This window comes from Erythrolamprus reginae, chromosome 5 (assembly GCF_031021105.1).
Source record: "Erythrolamprus reginae isolate rEryReg1 chromosome 5, rEryReg1.hap1, whole genome shotgun sequence".
NCBI lineage: Eukaryota > Metazoa > Chordata > Lepidosauria > Squamata > Dipsadidae > Erythrolamprus > Erythrolamprus reginae.
In genome coordinates this window covers 14,001,478-14,018,410 of record NC_091954.1, presented here as the reverse complement: position 1 = coordinate 14,018,410, position 16,933 = coordinate 14,001,478, and the positions used below count along the sequence as shown (strand labels likewise).

Sequence of the window (16,933 nt, the reverse complement as noted above, 5' to 3'; positions counted from 1 at the left end):
AAGTCTTAAACATGTCTGGCATTTCCAATTAGCCTCATGTTTCCCCTCCAGAAAATACAGTGTACCTTGTTTATCAGATTTTTCTTTTGAGATTATCTAGTCTTAAGCATTATACTGTTTTCTAGTCTCGTTTTAATAACTAAGGCAGGTTCTTATAATCCAGTGTAGAGAGCTCTCCATTGCTGCCTGTATAATCAGATCTATTTTGGTCAGGAAAAAGGTTAGCACAACTTTGAAAAGCTACATCTAACAAGAAATAAAGCAGTTCATTTATTGATCCAAATGCTATGTCTAATTTTTAGACATTGTGCTCAGCTGCAAGAGCCAAGAATTTATTTGTATCATTCAATGTGAATGACAATATACATGAATCCAGTGCAGGAAGAACAGCACTTCTTTCTTTCTTTCTTTCTTTCTTTCTTTCTTTCTTTCTTTCTTTCTTTCTTTCGTTCTTCCTTCCTTCCTTCCTTCCTGTCTGTCTTTCTGTCTTCCTTTCTTTCCTCTCTTTCTTTCTTTCTTTCTTTCTTTCTTTCTTTCTTTCTTTCTTTCTTTCTTTCTTTCTTTCTCCTTTTCTTTCAGCCACAGGGTTTTAGGTTGGTGGATTACATTTTTGGTTACACAACATTTCCTGCTGCTTGGGGACACACTGAATGAGATATTATAAAGTCCATAGTATATATTTACAGACAATGGTAAATTTACAATTAAAAATGCACAACAACTAAGGCTCAATGCGAAAGCTTGGTTGAAATCACTTTCTTCCCTGGCTCAATGAAGGCACCGGGTGAAAGATGATGCCCCAAGGTGTCTCCCTGTCTGAGTCTGCGTATTCCTAGGGAGCTCGGCAATGGTTTTCTCGGGAGTTGCTGGGCCACTGTATGTAAGGCATGTTTGAGAGAGGGGCAGGAATCTGCTTTGTACTCCGCAAGAGAGTGGTAGCAAGGCAGACGATAAAACAGGAATAGAGCCTACAAGGAAACTAGGGACTCACTTGAGCCAAAATGAGAAGTTTTGTACCAATTCTGCTCCCCCTCAATCCTAACCTCCTTGCTGTGCTCAGAAAGGAATGAAAGGAGACGACTCACAACTAAAATGCAGAAGAAAAATCCATGCAGAGGACAAACGTTTCATCCCAGATGAAGACAAAACGTTTCTTGCAGCGGCTGAAGATTCTCCCCATCTTTTCCTCATCACAAACCACTTTCTATCTGAGAATGTCTGTTACCATTCTAGTGACACCATCTCCAGTAGTACCCCTAGATACGAGCATCATTCGTTCCATAAGGGAGCTTGTATCTCGAGGCAACTCGTATCTGGAACAAGTTGTTTTTCCCCTCCGAGATAACCAAAAGCAAGGATTCTTGCGCCACCTAGTGGACGCTCGGCTCGTATCCCGAATTTGAGCTCGGAACTAGAACAGAAATGTCCCTCCCCTCGTGGCTCCTATCTTGAAACGCTCACATGTAGAGCAGCTCGTATCTAGAGGTACTACTGTATTTTGCTTCCCTGACCCCTGGGTTAGTAGCAATGAAACAACTAAAATGGAGTTAAGGAAATGCCACTGGATGTCTATGACTAAGAACTTTGGAAAACACCACCCTATACGTAACAGAGCTTGTCACAAATAGTCACGACATTCAACTTGCTAGTTTCCTGAGCATTTCGGACATTAACGAGAAATGTCACAGTAGCCTGCACATTTGCATGCTTCTGCTCCTTGGAGGCGCTGCTGCGTCCAGCTTCCTTTGCATCTGGGGATTACAGGCTACACACATTCCTATGTTAGTTAATGTCGAATTTGGGAACAGTGGGCAACTACCGCACAGCGTCTTGTGCAATTATGGTCTGAAAGTGTCTCTCAGCTGCATCAAACCGTAAAACCGTTGCAGGTGCATGGGCCACCCACGGGTGGCACGCTTCCTCCTTCCTCTCCGGGTGATTCAAAGAAAGTTGGCAGTGGTGTGCGTGTGTGTGTGCGTGCGTCTTGCACACACGTGTCCTTCCCGAGGGCTCCCGCTTGAGTTCATTTGGCAGTCTCGCTTGTGGAGAATCTGGGCTTCAGCTCCAGCTCGAATTCTGCAGCTCCTCCCGGAGCCACGTGGGCAGAGGCTGCCTGAGCGTATTCAGCAACTTGGATAATTCGACGTTGTACTCGTGGTAGAAATCTGCAAGGAACATGCGGGACTGCAGAGGTCCCAAAAAGATAAGATATCAGTGTTGTAATCATAGGTTTTTAAGCACTGAAATTTGGGAATAAAATATTGCTGGAGAGTGATGTTTTAAGCCTAAATTGTGTGCTGAATAAAACCTTAATTCTTCCTCTATGGAAAGGCAGGCAGCAAAGTCCAGGCTGAGCAAGCATCCTGCAGAATCATGATAAGGAAATATATGCCTTACACATTCCTTTGCTAATCACCAGTAAACACACATTCCAGGGAAAAGGCAAAGAATGTAGCTTCCGTTAATTATCTAAAGGGAAGCCACAAGAGAAGCTTGCCTTATAAAGTGCAAAAGTGAATAGTTGCTGGAGGATGGCTTAATGTATGTGGCGTTCGCGAATTGGTTATTCTGTACCACATGTCAGAACTGTGAAAACACAATAAATAGGAGAGATCTTGATTCATTTGAGGTCGCCTCATCGAGAAAACTTTCTCTGTCGCTTCATTCTGATATGGCAATCATGGCATGCAGTGCTTCCCTAGAGGTCAACCCACCGGGGGAGGGCTGCATGCTTTCATATCAGAGCTGCACGTTTGGAAGCTAGCCAGCCCAAGCAGCAAACCAGCCCAAGCAGCTAAACAACTCAAACAGCCAGCCACAGACCAATAGATATGGAGTTGGAAGTCTTCAGTGAAACACAGCAGCAGTAGGAAGTCTTGGAAAAATATATTTACTTCTTATTTACACTACTAACTGTATTCTACTATACATACACCACACTAGTATCTCACTACAACTATCTCAGTTACAATAACTCACAGGAACCAACAGATCAATACAGCAATACAGCAACTTCAGAGCACACTTCACACAGAGCAGGGTCAGAGATCAGAGAACAGAGAGCTCTTACTTATTTAAATATCACCTAATTAGGTTGCTGCATGCTTAATAGCCTCAGAATGACTCTATGTATGTCCTCCTTCTGCATTGAGATATTACCTCCAGATATGCTTAATCCTGACAGAAGACCCATTAATGAATGGCCAAAACTCTTTCTCTCTCTCTCTCAATTACAACAGACATGCAGGAGTTCTGTGTAGCTTACCGAGGAATCCATCTCTGGATATTTTCTCCCTTTACTCTTCCCCAGGCATTTAGTCTTTCCTCCATCAAGCAGCTGGCACCAAAACCCCTTTGCGTCGTCATACCTGAAAGGGAACGTATTTTATACAGTGCTTTTATATACCTGTGCTTTAATCTAGAGTGCTATAAAGGTTAACTGAATACCTCCCTAATTTTTATTTTCTTTCAGTGTTGTGTTTGGGCAATGGTCTTGCTATCTCTCGGAAAAAAAAGCCATCACCAGCTTTGGAATACAGGAAGTAAAATGAAACACAGCTGATCTCCTACATTTCGGGCTGGCTGTGTCTCCCTCGGGATAATCTGTGTCCTTGTGGGTCAAGGATATTCTGAAGGGAGGGAGTCCTTGGCAGAGCTGAGAGGCTCTGCAAGGCAAGATATTCCCTTTGGCAGGAAGCTCTGTGAGATCTAACCTCATCATTGCCTATGGAGCAAAGGTGGGCTGCTAAGGTAGAACTGTGACGTGTGCTCGCCCCTGCGGCTCTGAGTGCTGCGACTGCCCATGGTGCCCCTATGTGATTGATTTGATTTTGATTTGATTTGATTGGATTTGTTTGCTGCCCCTCTCCGTAGACTCGGTGCGGCTAACAACAGTAGTAAACAGCATGTGACAATCCAATATAAACAGTTAAAAACCCCTATTGTAAAACCAACATACATACAGACATACCATGCATAAAATTGTAAAGGCCTAAGGGGAAAGAGTATCTCAATTCCCCCATGCCTGACGGCAGAGGTGGGTTTTAAGAAGCTTACGAAAGGCAAGGAGTGTGGGGGCAATTCTAATCTCTGGGGGGAGTTGGTTCCAGAGGATCGGGGCCGCCACAGAGAAGGCTCTTCCCCTGGGTCCCGCCAAGCAACATTGTTTAGTTGACGGGACCCGGAGAAGACCCACTCTGGGACCTAACTGGTCACTGGGATTCATGCAGCAGAAGGCGGCCCCTATGTATCTGTGAGAGATTACGCTACCTGCCCAGGTGCAGTCGCAGAATTGCGCTGGCTTCCGCTAGCACTTAAAGCCATGGGGGTGAGCACATGTCACTGTTCCACCTGAGCAGCCCACCTCTGCTATGGAGCCAGAGAAGAAGTCCTGGGTATCTTGGCTCTATACGGGAATGAACTGGGGTGGCGTAGCAGGTAGAGTGCTATACTGCAAGCCACTGAAGCGGCTCAAGGTTGACTCAGCCTCCCATCCTTCCGAGGTGGGTAAAATGAGGACCTGGATTGTGGGGGCAATACGCTGGCTCTGTTTTAAAAAGTGCTATTGCTAACATGTTGTAAGCCGCCCTGAGTCTAAGGAGAAAGGCGGCATAAAAATCGAATAAATAAATAAATTTTAAAAAATCCTCTTAGCTCTTCATCCTTGGTACAGTTTACTTATTGAAATTAATTTATGCATCCTTCTTGTCCTGTTTGTGGCAGTGCAAGGTTGGAGGAAGCTTAATCAAATAATCTACTTAAAAGGTAACAAAAGAATTTTAAAGAAAAGAAAAGTATAGATACAGAAATGAAAAAGAAAGAAAGAAGCCAACAAAAAAGAGAAAGTTATGAGAAATGAAATTTTTGAGAGTAAAAGAAAATGGTTAAAGAAACATTCTAGTTGACTGAATTGTATTAATATGATTGTATTTGAACGATCAATTTAAGTGGTTCTCATATAAGACTGGAATATGACGTCATAACGTTTAGAAATAAAATGAAATATATAGACACTTAAATTAAGAAGAAAAAGATATGTGTGAAAGTTGAAAACTAGTAACATGGCTTATTTTTTAACAATGATTTAAGATGTGAAGAACACAGATATTAGAAAAACTAAACGTATTAGTGTTGTGTTTAAATAATTAACTGAAATGTTTTTTTATATGAACTATATAGTATATATTAAATTAGCAATACAGATGTATAAGTTTTTATCAGTGGTTAACATGCATTGGTTGCCGATCAATTTCCGGTCACAATTCAAAGTGTTGGTTATGACCTATAAAGCCCTTCATGGCATCGGACCAGAATATCTCCGGCATCGCCTTCTGCCGCACGAATCCCAGCGACCGGTTAGGTCCCACAGAGTTGGCCTTCTCCGGGTCCCGTCGACTAAGCAATGTTGTTTGCCGGGACCCAGGAGAAGAGCCTTCTCTGTGGCGGCCCCGACCCTCTGGAACCAGCTCCCCCCAGATATCAGGGTTGCCCCCACCCTCCTTGCCTTTCGCAAGCTCCTTAAAGCCCACCTCTGTCGTCAGGCATGGGGGAATTGAAATTTCCCTTCCCCCTGGGCTTATAGAATTTATACATGGTATGCTTGTATGTATGCGTGGATCTTTAAATTGGGGTTTTTTAGATTGTCTTTTAATATTAGATTTCTTTACATTGTCTTTTTATATTGTTGTTAGCCACCCCGAGTCTTCGGAGAGGGGCGGCATACAAATCTAATAAATAATAATAATAATAATAATAATAATAATAATAATAATAATAATAATAGTAAAAGATGAGAATTTAAGCGCTTGCAGCTCCTGGGCTTCACATCCTCTCTTTCTCATTAGGTGGAAATGGGATAAAATAAATCAGAAATTCTATGAATCCAGAGAAAGGGAGGGGAGGGATTGCCTGATTTAATACTTTGTTGGCTTAGAAGTGCTGTGTTCAAATCAGGTCCTACAGGGAAATTAGCTTATAAGCAGCTGTCACACAAATGTATATGTTTTTACAACGATTTCAAGATAAAAATGCCTTCATCCCAATGGATTCTCCTTACTTTAGTGCTTGAGTGTAGTTCAGCAGTGGTGTAATTCCCAAAAACCGTTGAATGTTGTCCATAATGGAAGAAGGGCTGTTTCGAAGCTCCTGCCCATCAACTACCAGAATCTAAATAGAAGGAGAAATCACCAAAGTTCTTAGTAAATCTAACCAACCTTCGCATCAATGAAAGAAACTTTTAACACAATTGGTAATTGGTAATCCTGCCAGACTGCGACCTTCAATAATCTTTACCTAAATGCTCTTTGTAAATAAGGAGATTTGGACTTAAGAAACAACTCCAATGCACGCTCCGGCGTTGTTTCCTTATTTATTTATTTATTATTTATTATTTATTAATCAAATTTGTATGCCGCCCCTCTCCGTAGACTCGGGGCAGCTCACAGCAATAACAACACAATGTAAACAAATCTAATATTTAAGTTAATTTAGAACCCCAATTTAGAAATCAACCATACACACTAGCACAGCGTTTCCCAACCGGTGTGCCGCGGCACACTAGTGTGCCGCGAGACATGGCCAGGTGTGCCGCCAAGCTCCAGCTGGGCGGGGCGCTGCCGGTACTTCCGTCCTGGGGCTCCCGCTCGCAGCTGTCCCCCGGCTCCTGTTCGATGCCGCAGTTTTCGGCGCTCTCCTGCTGGGCCCCAAAGAAGGAAGGCAGGAAGAAGGAGAGCTCCATTCTTCGCGCCTTTTTCCCGCCTTCCTTCTTTGGGGCCCAGCAGGAGAGCGCCGAAAACCGCGGCATTGAGCAGGAGCCGGTTGACAGCTGCGAGCGGGAGCCCCAGGACGGAAGTACCGGCAGCGCCCCGCCCAGCTGGAGCTTCTCTGGCGTCGACGGCAAGTGTCCTTTGTGGCCCGGCGGGAGGGCACTGGCGATGGGAGGGGGGGGGCGCAGGCAGTCGCGGGGAGATGGCGGCGGCGAGAGGGAGCGCTCTCTCTTTCTCTCTCAGGTGACTGCAAGCGGGAGCCCTGACGGTGGCGGTTGGACGTGCTGCTGGCGCTGCGGGCCTGGCATATATGGTGTCCAGCAGCACGTCCAGCTGCCGCCGTCAGGGCTCCCGCTTGCAGTCAGCTGAGAGAGAGAGAGAAAGAAAGAGAGATATATAAGAGAGGCAGAGAGAGAGAGAGAGACATAGCAAGAGAGGCAGAGAAAGAGAGACAGAGCAAGAAAGAGAGGCAGAGAAAGAGAGATAGAGAAAGAGAGAGAGAAAGAGAGACATAGCAAGAGAGGCAGACAGAGAGAAAAAGAAAGAGAGACATAGCAAGAGAAAAAGAGACTTAGCAAGAGAGGCACAGAGAGAGAGAGAAAGAGAAAGAAAGAGAGACATAGCAAGAGAGACAGAGAGAGAGAAAGAGAGAGAAAGAAAGAGAGATAGCAAGAGAGGCAAAGAGAAAGAAAGAGACATAGCAAGACAGTGAAAGAGAGAGAGAGAGCAAGAGAGAGAGAAAAAAGCAAGAAAGAGATAGCAAGAGAGACAGAGAGAGAGAGAGAGCAAGGGAGAGAAAAAGACATAGAGGAAGGGAAGGAGGGAGAGAAAGAGCAAAAAAGAGAGGAAGAAAGAAAGAAAGAGGGATGGAGAGAGAGAAAGAAGGGAAGGAAGGAAAAGAGAGAAAGAGGGAGAAATAGAGCGAAAGGGAGGAAGAGAGAGGGTTTTTTTGTCCAAACTTTTCTTTAGCCCCCCCCCCCCACCCCCCTCCTTTCAGTGTTCCCCAGGATTTTGAAAATATGAATAATGTGCCGCGGCTCAAAAAAGGTTGGGAAACACTGCACTAGCATACCATGCATAAATCTTATAAGCCTAGGGGGAGGGAAAGTGTCAATTCCCCCATGCCTGATGACAGAGGTGGGTTTTAAGGAGCTTACGAAAGGCTAGGAGGGTGGGGGCAACTCTGATATTTGGGGGGAGTTGGTTCCAAAGGGTCGGGGCCACCACAGAGAAGGCTCTTCCCCTGGGTCCCTCCAAACGACATTGTTTAGTTGACGGGACCCGGAGAAGGCCAACTCTGTGGGACCTAACCGGTTGTTGGGATTCGTGCGTCAGAAGGCGGTCCCGGAGATATTCTGGTCCAGTGCCATGAAGGGCTTTATAGGTCATAACCAACACTTTGAATTGTGACCGGAAACTGATCGGCAACCAATGCAGACTGCGGAGTGTTGGTGTGACATGGGCGTATTTAGGGAAGCCCATGATTGCTCTCGCAGCTGCATTCTGCACGATTATTGAGCCCACTGAGCCAACACTTGCTGTGCTTGTTGAAAAAAGATATAAAGAAAAGTTCCTTTAGTAGTGACGGCATTAACGGTGGTACCTGCTGATCAACTTTGCATGCTTGTTTGAAAGTAGTTTGGCATGATTCCCTTTCGCAAACCTGCATTGGGAGGGAGCCTCAAGTGCCCCACTAGCCGTATAGTCTCACTGATTGGAATAATCAGCTCAATTGATCCCTTCAAGAGAACAGGTGGTTGTCGGCCTTCGTGAGATTTTTCCAATGAAAAAGTAATTTGGCTCAATGTGTTCAATAAAGACATGGCAAACTGGGAATTTATTACACAAATAATAAATAAATATGTTTTAATAGGACTTACTGCATTTTTTGAAGTATAAGATTGTTCTGTCCCAGCTGCGAGAGCTATCATGGGCTTTCCTAAATATGCCCATGTTATACCAACACTCCACAGTCTGCATTGGTTGCCGACCAATTTCCGGTCACAATTCAAAGTGTTGGTTATGACCTATAAAGCCCTTCATGGCACCGGACCAGATTATCTCAGAGACCGCCTTCTGCCGCACGGATCCCAGCGACCGATTAGGTCCCACAGAGTGGGCCTTTTGTGGGTCCCGTCAACTAAACAATGTCGGTTGGTGGGCCCCAGGGGAAGAGCCTTCTCTGTGGCGGCCCCGATCCTCTGGAACCAGCTCCCCTCAGAGATTAGAACTGCCCCTACCCTCCTCGCTTTTCGCAAACTCCTTAAAACCCACCTTTGTCGTCAGGCATGGGGGAACTGAGATATCTCCCCCGGGCCTATACAATTTATGTATGGTATGCTTGTGTGTATGTCTGTTTAATAATGGTTTTTTTTAATATTTTATATTGTAAATTATTAGATTTGTTATAAACTGTTTTTATTGTATTTTGAGCCGCCCCGAGTCTACGGAAAGGGGCGGCATACAAATCTAATAAATAATAATAAATAATAATCAAGCCCCCCAAAATTAGATGCACATCACCAGATTAACTAATAAAGGTTTTACTATTTACAAAAATCTTATGCAGTTTGAGTCTTTTCGAAAAGAAGTAAGACTCTAGTAAAGGATTCATTGTACTGATCATAAAGCCATCAGCTGGCTAAAGTCCCAATAATAGTGAAACACAGCAATAATTACTAGATTGGAGTAAAAGTCCTTATCGTAGACTTTCAGAAGTTGGCTGGAGCTCATTAAGGAAGCCAAGAATGTGATTCTTTTGAAACACAAACCAAAGACAAAAGCTGAAACTAGCTTTCTGGAATGAACTGTGTTGTTCTCTGGGTCAAAGCATTGTGTGATTCTCTCTTAAACAGCCTGAGGGCATGGCCCAGTAGCCAGGAGTGCTACTCAAGAGGGACCCTCCTCCTGAGTAACCACTCCTGCCTCCTAGAGGCCCTGCGAATCCTAGCATCAAAAAGAGGCTCCTCCTCTTCTCCTGAGTCACCCATCTCAGGAGATGCAGAAGGCCCTGGTTGCTCTTCAGCCCCCGACACCATGTCCTCTTCACTGTCAGTCTTGGGTGCCAGGAACACACCTCCATTGTCTCTGAGTCCTCAGGGTCCATTACTAATAGTGCAGGACGCAGGTGGGCTACAACAAAGATGCATCTTTTTCCTCCCTGAAAGAGGGTGGAAATGTTGGTGCATCTCATACTCCAAATACAGTGGTACCTCTACTTACGAACTTAATTCGTTTCCTCCCAGGAGATTCCTAGAGAGACCCCATGGAGGCTTCTCCCCCCCCTTTGCTGGCCCTGTTTCTTCCCAGGAGATTCCTAGAGAGGCCCCATGGAGACTTCTCCCCCCTTTGCTGGCCCTGTTTCTTCCCAGGAGATTCCTAGAGAGGCCCCATGGGGACTTCTCTCCACCTTTTCCGGCCCTGTTTCCTCCCAGAAGATTCCTAGAGAGGCCCCATGGAGGCTTCTCCCTGCCTTTTCCGGTTACAGTTTTGGAGGCTCAGGTTTGTAAGTGGAAAATGGTTCTTATGAAGAGGCAAAAAAATCTTGGACACCTGGTTCTTATCTAGAAAAGTTCGTAAGTAGAGGCGTTCTTACATAGAGGTACCACTGTAGAGCCATTTTTAGCCTCCCGAAGCCCCACCCCTGCATCCCATTTTGGGCATGTTTTTGAGCAAAACATGGTGCGTAGAGGTTTGGGAGGTCTGCAGAGTGCTACTAGGGGCTGGAGAGGACAAAAACATTTTTTTCTTACTTATCTCTTTGAAATCTTGGTACCTCTTATACACCAGTGAGTCTTATAGTCCAAAAAATACAGTAAGTAAAGAATTTACAGCACTTTAGGATTAGGGATAGTTCAAAAGGGCTGACAATGTTCTCTCTACAGCATATACACAAAATCTGCCCAGAAACCTGTAGAGTATTTCTGTATGATGCATATCAATTTAATTATATTTCCTGAAGGAAGAACCAACATTATATAACTGGACAGACATAGTAGGCATTTCCTAATTATATCTGGTTACCAAACTATTACACTTTCTGTTTCTTGAAGGAGGTGGTTGAGAAATTCCTTTGTCTTATATATACACTGATTCAGCTGGTAAGATAAAATACAGAATTTTCTATAACCAGGGTTTGCATTAATGGTGAAGCTCAAATGTTCACGAAACTCTACTTCTTCAAGGTTTCTTTCCACTCTGAGTCCAAACCTAGAAAGTCAGCAAGTTTTTAATAGTGTGCTTTCTTAGTAGCTTTTATTCTTCTTGAATATCTCTTTTTGAGAGAGACCTTTTGTAAGTCTCACAAAGAGATATTCAAGACGAATCCTGGTTTGCTTGTGCAAAGGAAAGTTAATTTCCGGGACCGCCTTCTGCCGCACGAATCCCAGCGACCGGTTAGGTCCCACAGAGTGGGCCTTCTCCGGGTCCCGTCGACTAAACAATGTCGTTTGACGGGACCCAGGAGAAGAGCCTTCTCTGTGGCGGCCCCGACCCTCTGGAACCAGCTCCCCCCGGAGATTAGAACTGCCCCCACCCTCCTTGTCTTTCGTAAAGTTCTTAAGACCCACCTCTACCATCAGGCATGGGGGAACTGAGACATCTCCCCCGGGCCTATACAGTTTATACATGGTATGTTTGTGTGTATGTTTGCTTTTAATAATGGGGGGTTTAGTGTTTTTTAAATTATTAGATTTGTTCTTACATTGTCTTTGTTATTGTTGTGAGCCGCCCCGAGTCTACGGAGAGGGGCGGCATACAAATCTAAGAAATAATAATAATAATAATAATAATAATAATAATAATAATAATAATAATACATTTTGAAAAAGCTGCTCAGTATCAGTTTTAGGGTTCACTTAAATTGCCTTCAAACATTGCTTTCTGCAACACTCCACGGCCTGCACTGGCTGCCGATCGGTTTCCGGTCACAATTCAGTGTTGGTAATGACCTTTAAAGCCCTACATGGCATTGGGCCAGAATACATCCGGAACCGCCTTCTACCGCACAAATCCCAGCGGCCGATAAGGTCCCACAGAGTTGGCCTTCTCCAGGTCCCGTTGACTAAACAATGTCATTTGGCGGGCCCCAGGGGAAGAGCCTTCTCTGTGGCGGCCCCGGCCCTCTGGAACCAACTCCCCCCAGAGATTAGAACGGCCCCCAGCCTCCTTGTCTTTCACAAATTACTTAAGACCCACCTTTGTCGCCAGGCATGGGGGAGTTAAGTTATCCTTTCCCCCTAGGCTATTACAAGTTATGCATGGTATGTTTGTGTGTATGTTTGGTTTTTTATAATAAGGGGTTTTTAGTTGTTTTTATTAATTGGATTGTTCATGTTGTTTTACCACTAACGCCGCCCCGAGTCTGCGGAGAGGGGCGGCATACAAATCCAATAAATAATAATAATAAATAATAATAAATAATAAGCTAGATCTTGGGGGGGGGGAAATTGTGGTACCTGTCCTGATGGAAAATACGTTAGCCACCTCTCCAGATGCGTTGAATATAATCCAGGATTCAGGCAACGACTCTGTAGGCTGTGCAACTCTTGAGGAGCCTGAGGTCCAGCAGAAATGGTCTGGTAAAAGGTGTAGTTAAGTGCCACAGGGTCATTGTGAGCACGTTGATGCTGCAAGTGTGAAAAGTGAATTAAGAGCATTAAAATCCCGCTTTTCCCCATTCAAAAGGCAGCCGATACATACAAAATTTCACCTATTCAGTCTGGCCTTTCTGAGTTACCTGATACCAAGAGTAGGCTCGGTCAGCGGGGTTGATAAGGACCGCAATGATTTTGGCCTGTGGAAGGAGAGCTGCGCTTCGTTTAGGGACAGCCTCGGTATCAAAGTAATTGGCACTTTTCTCAAACATGAAGTCTGTGCTGGCATTGGAAGGGATGGGGAAGAATTCCATGTACCTGTGAAGTTGAGAAAAGCAGGGGAAATGTATAAAGGAAGGATGATTGTCACAGTCTCAAAATGGGTGAACAGTGCAGTCAGGCGATAGGGAAAGCAAGTAGGATCCTTGGCTGCATAGCTAGAGGTATAACAAGCAGGAAGAGGGAGATTATGATCCCGCTATATAGAATGCTGGTGAGACCACATTTGGAATACTGTGTTCAGTTCTGGAGACCTCACCTACAAAAAGATATTGACAAAATTGAACGGGTCCAAAGACGGGCTACAAGAATGGTGGAAGGTCTTAAGCATAAAACGTATCAGGAAAGACTTAATGGACTCAATCTGTATAGTCTGGAGGACAGAAGGAAAAGGGGGGACATGATCAAAACATTTAAATATGTTCAAGGGTTAAATAAGGTCCAGGAGGGAAGTGTTTTTAATAGGAAAGTGAACACAAGGACAAGGGGATACAATCTGAAGTTAGTTGGGGGAAAGATCAAAAGCAACATGAGAAAATATTATTTTACTGAAAGAGTAGTAGATCCTTGGAACAAACTTCCAGCAGACGTGGTAGATAAATCCACAGTAACTGAATTTAAACATGCCTGGGATAAACATATATCCATCCTAAGATAAAATACAGAAAATAGTATAAGGGCAGACTAGATGGACCATGAGGTCTTTTTCTGCCGTCAGACTTCTATGTTTCTATGTTTCTATGATGACTGGGATGGATTTAATTGCAATTGAGAAATTTCTTACTATACAAAGAAGCTTGCAGACACAAACATTTGCATTGAGTCTCTGCCCTGCCCCATATGCCATATTCTGATTCAACCTGATACAATGCAGTCTGCCTTATGGGGAACCATACAAACACTATCTCCTTTGAAGATTGTCTTGATCAATTACTCCAGTGTTTATCAATCTGGCTGGGGAAATTCCTGGAATTGAAATCCACACATTTTAAAGTCATCCAGGTTGAGAAACACAGATTGCTTTATGGAAATGATAAATGCAGATGGTTAATGTTGTGGTTAGCTCTGCCCCAGCTCCTGCCCCAAGGACTGTGGATGTGGGGGAGACATCCACATGCTGCAGGCCTGTTTTGCCCCCGGTGGAATCTGCTGATGAAGGCTCCTCTGACCAAGAAGACATGAGCGACAGGGAGGAGGAGAGTGTGGCAGACAGCTCAGAAGGAGATCAATTATCTAGCTCCTCCTTGGATTCGGAACAAGAGTTAATGATACAGCCACGCATGCGGAGAGCGATGCATAGGCAACAACAACTGAGAGATTATTACCAAAGAAAATGAGGCCACCTGTGGTTGGGTGGGGCTGTGGTGATTAGTGAGGCTGCTATAAATAGCAGCCTGTGGGTTTGGCCATTGTGGAGGATTATCTGATCTTTGTGTTTCGTGACTGCTTTACTGACTTTGACCTTTGTGTGCTGATTTTCCCCCGCTTTGAAACTAAACCAGGGCAAAATGTGTTTCACTTTGGGAAAGAAGAAGGACTGTGAATTGCCTCACAGCTGCAAGCTAAGTATCACAGAACTGATAAGGGACTTGTACCAATTACCAGTTTGTTTGGAGACGAGGGCTCTTTGCTATACCAAAAGAGGGCTTGGTTTAAGTGAATTTTCATTATGAAGAACATTGTTCTGAATTTTCAAACGTGTGTGTGTGTCTGAAATTTGTACCTGTGAATTTTTGGGAGGAGTCTACCAGAGAGCCCGGCAGAACAGACTCTATCCAAGAAAAAGGGATAACATTTATTGTCATTTCTTTTTCAACCATTGGCAATTAAAAGGAGCCACTTGATGTCAAAGGCAACCAGCTTTAAATTCTCTGTCTAACCTTAAGACACCTGTACTGTAATTAATATATAAAAAAACAGCTGCCAACGTTTTACATTGAAGAGCCCGACAGAACAGTTAAACCAACTGTTCTAATCAAAGGACACATCCAGCTTTGTTTTTACTTGGTAGCCACTTCTGAATATTTGTGCTCGAAAAAGATTAAAACAAAAATGAATCTTTGCTAATTAGGTAAATTTGCGCTTATAGAAATGGCTAGTACAGATTAAATATGTTAAAGTAAAAAGTTGTATTCTATTGCACTTAAAAGAATCAGAAATCAAGGCTTTCTTTCCCCTACACTTCTTTCTTTTCTCTTTTCCTTTCCCCATTATTTTCATTTTCATTTAATAAATGTTTAATAAAATCAGCGACCAAACCAAGCATCCTTGGATTAATGGAAAGTTAGCGATGTGTTCTGCCGGCGTGTTTCAAGCGCCCGAAATTACAGGGTAATTAGTCCAGGAAGACACACACCACAGGATAAAAGGAAAACCCAAAGGTTTTTATAAACAGAAAAACAGAAACAGCTCCCTTTTTAAATGTCAAAGGGATTTTCTGGTACACACAAGGCACAGGGGAAATGCAATCCAATTGCTCCCCCAATAACTGGGAAATTGAGTCCAATTCTAAAGTCCAGAGAGTCCACACACACAATCCTGAACAGCAAAAATCCACGATCTTGATGAAACAATGAATCAGATAAACTGCCATGAGGCTAACACACCAGGCTGCACTTTTATCTGTAGCACTAATTACAGCAGCCCCACCCAACCACAGGTGGCCTCATTTTCTCCTGTAATAATCCTTCAGTTGTTGTCTCCTATGCAGCATTCTACACATGCGTGGATGTGTCATTAATTCTTGTTCAGAATCCAGGGATGATACAGATGATTGATCTCCTCCTGGGCTGTCTGCCAAACTCCCCTCTTCCCTGTCACTCACGCTTCCTTGGTCAGAGGAGACAGATTCTACTGGAAGCAAAACAGGCCTGCGGCATGTGGATATCTCCCACACATCCACCTCCACATTCCTTGGGGCAGGAGCTAGGCCAGAGCTAACCACAACAGCAATGTATATGTAACATTTGAAGTTAACATTGTTTTATACAACTGGCTGGACGCTGGAACAAACAGCAGCTGCTAGTAGGAGGCAAAATCCTGGAAATGCAACAGAATGTGGAGAATCTTGGCCCAGCTTTTTGACCAGGGTTAGAAAGCCCAAGTTAGGCAGGATCCTGAGCAGAGGTCTTCCAACTTGGCAACTTTGAGACTTGTGGACTTCAACTCCCAGAATTCTCCAGCCAGCATGCTGGAGAATTCTGGGAGTTGAAGTCCACAAGTCTTAAAGTTGTCAGGTTTGAAGACCTCTGGTCCAGAAGCTCTCAGAGAGAATACATTCGGAATCCCAGCACGTACCAATCAATTCCTTTATGGTAGTTGGGTCCATTAAAGAACTGGATCTCTTCAAAGGTGGATGGGCTTGGGAAATTGCTAGTCACAGCTGGGTGCAGGGAGAGAAAGAAATGTACAGCGGTTGTTCCTGCAAGAGAGAAATAAGAGAAAAACAAACGCTTTACCATGGTTATGTTGGATTTACTTCAGCCATAAATAAAACAGCTGGTTCCAAATACTGGATCTTAAGTCGTTGACTTAAAAGAACTGAACTCAACATTTCCAATCCTAAGCAAATAGTTGTTAAGTGAGATCAATTTATTTATCTATCTATCTATCTATCTATCTATCTATCTATCTATCTATCTATCTATCTATCTATCTATCTATCTATCTATCTATCTACCTACCTACCTACCTACCTACCTACATACCTATCTATTTATTGGATTTGTATGCCGCCCCTCTCCGGAGACTCGGAGCGGCTAACAGCAACAATAAAACAGTGTACAATAGTAATCTAATACTAAAAACAATTAAAAGCCCATTAATATAAAAACCAGACATACATACATACATACTATGCATAGAATTGTAAAGGCCTAGGGGGAAAGAGTATCTCAATTCCCCCATGCCTGACGGCAGAGGTGGGTTTTAAGTAGCTTACGAAAGGCAAAGAGGGTGGGGGCAATTCTAATCTCTGGGGGGAGTTGGTTCCAGAGGGCCGGGGCCGCCACAGAGAAGGCTCTTCCCCTGGGTCCCGCCAAGTGACATTGTTTAGTTGACGGGAACCGGAGAAGATCCACTCTGTGGGACCTAACTGGTCACTGGAATTCGTGCAGCAGAAGGCGGTCCCAGAGATAATCTGGTCCGGTGCCATTTTATGATCTTTTTTGCCAGAGTTGTGAATTACTGTTAAGTGAATCATTTATTTTATTTATTTTATTTATTAAATTTGTATGCCGCCCCTCTCCGTAGACTCGGGGCGGCTCACAGCAGTGATAGAAACAATGTACAATACAA

At 43.9% G+C, this 16,933-nt stretch overlaps 1 protein-coding gene across 2 annotated transcripts in view; it reads right to left on the bottom strand.

Moving 5' to 3' along the window:
• Positions 1 to 486: 486 nt before the first annotated feature.
• NDST2 (N-deacetylase and N-sulfotransferase 2) overlaps positions 487 to 16,933 on the bottom strand; it is a 126,132-nt gene continuing 109,685 nt past the window's right edge. Inside the window, exons 9-15 of one of the 2 annotated variants that reach the window (XR_011559155.1) lie at positions 15,935 to 16,058; positions 12,502 to 12,676; positions 12,221 to 12,391; positions 6,056 to 6,165; positions 3,266 to 3,368; positions 1,512 to 2,184; positions 487 to 1,256 (exon numbers count right to left, since the gene is read on the bottom strand). Coding sequence is in view for 1 of the 2 variants with exons in the window: in XM_070752103.1 (XP_070608204.1) it covers positions 2,059 to 2,184; positions 3,266 to 3,368; positions 6,056 to 6,165; positions 12,221 to 12,391; positions 12,502 to 12,676; positions 15,935 to 16,058 (809 nt within the window). In the remaining variant the exon portion in view is untranslated. Of the gene's footprint in view, positions 2,185 to 3,265; positions 3,369 to 6,055; positions 6,166 to 12,220; positions 12,392 to 12,501; positions 12,677 to 15,934; positions 16,059 to 16,933 lie in introns of both variants that reach the window. The other variant, XM_070752103.1, reaches the window with a different exon arrangement.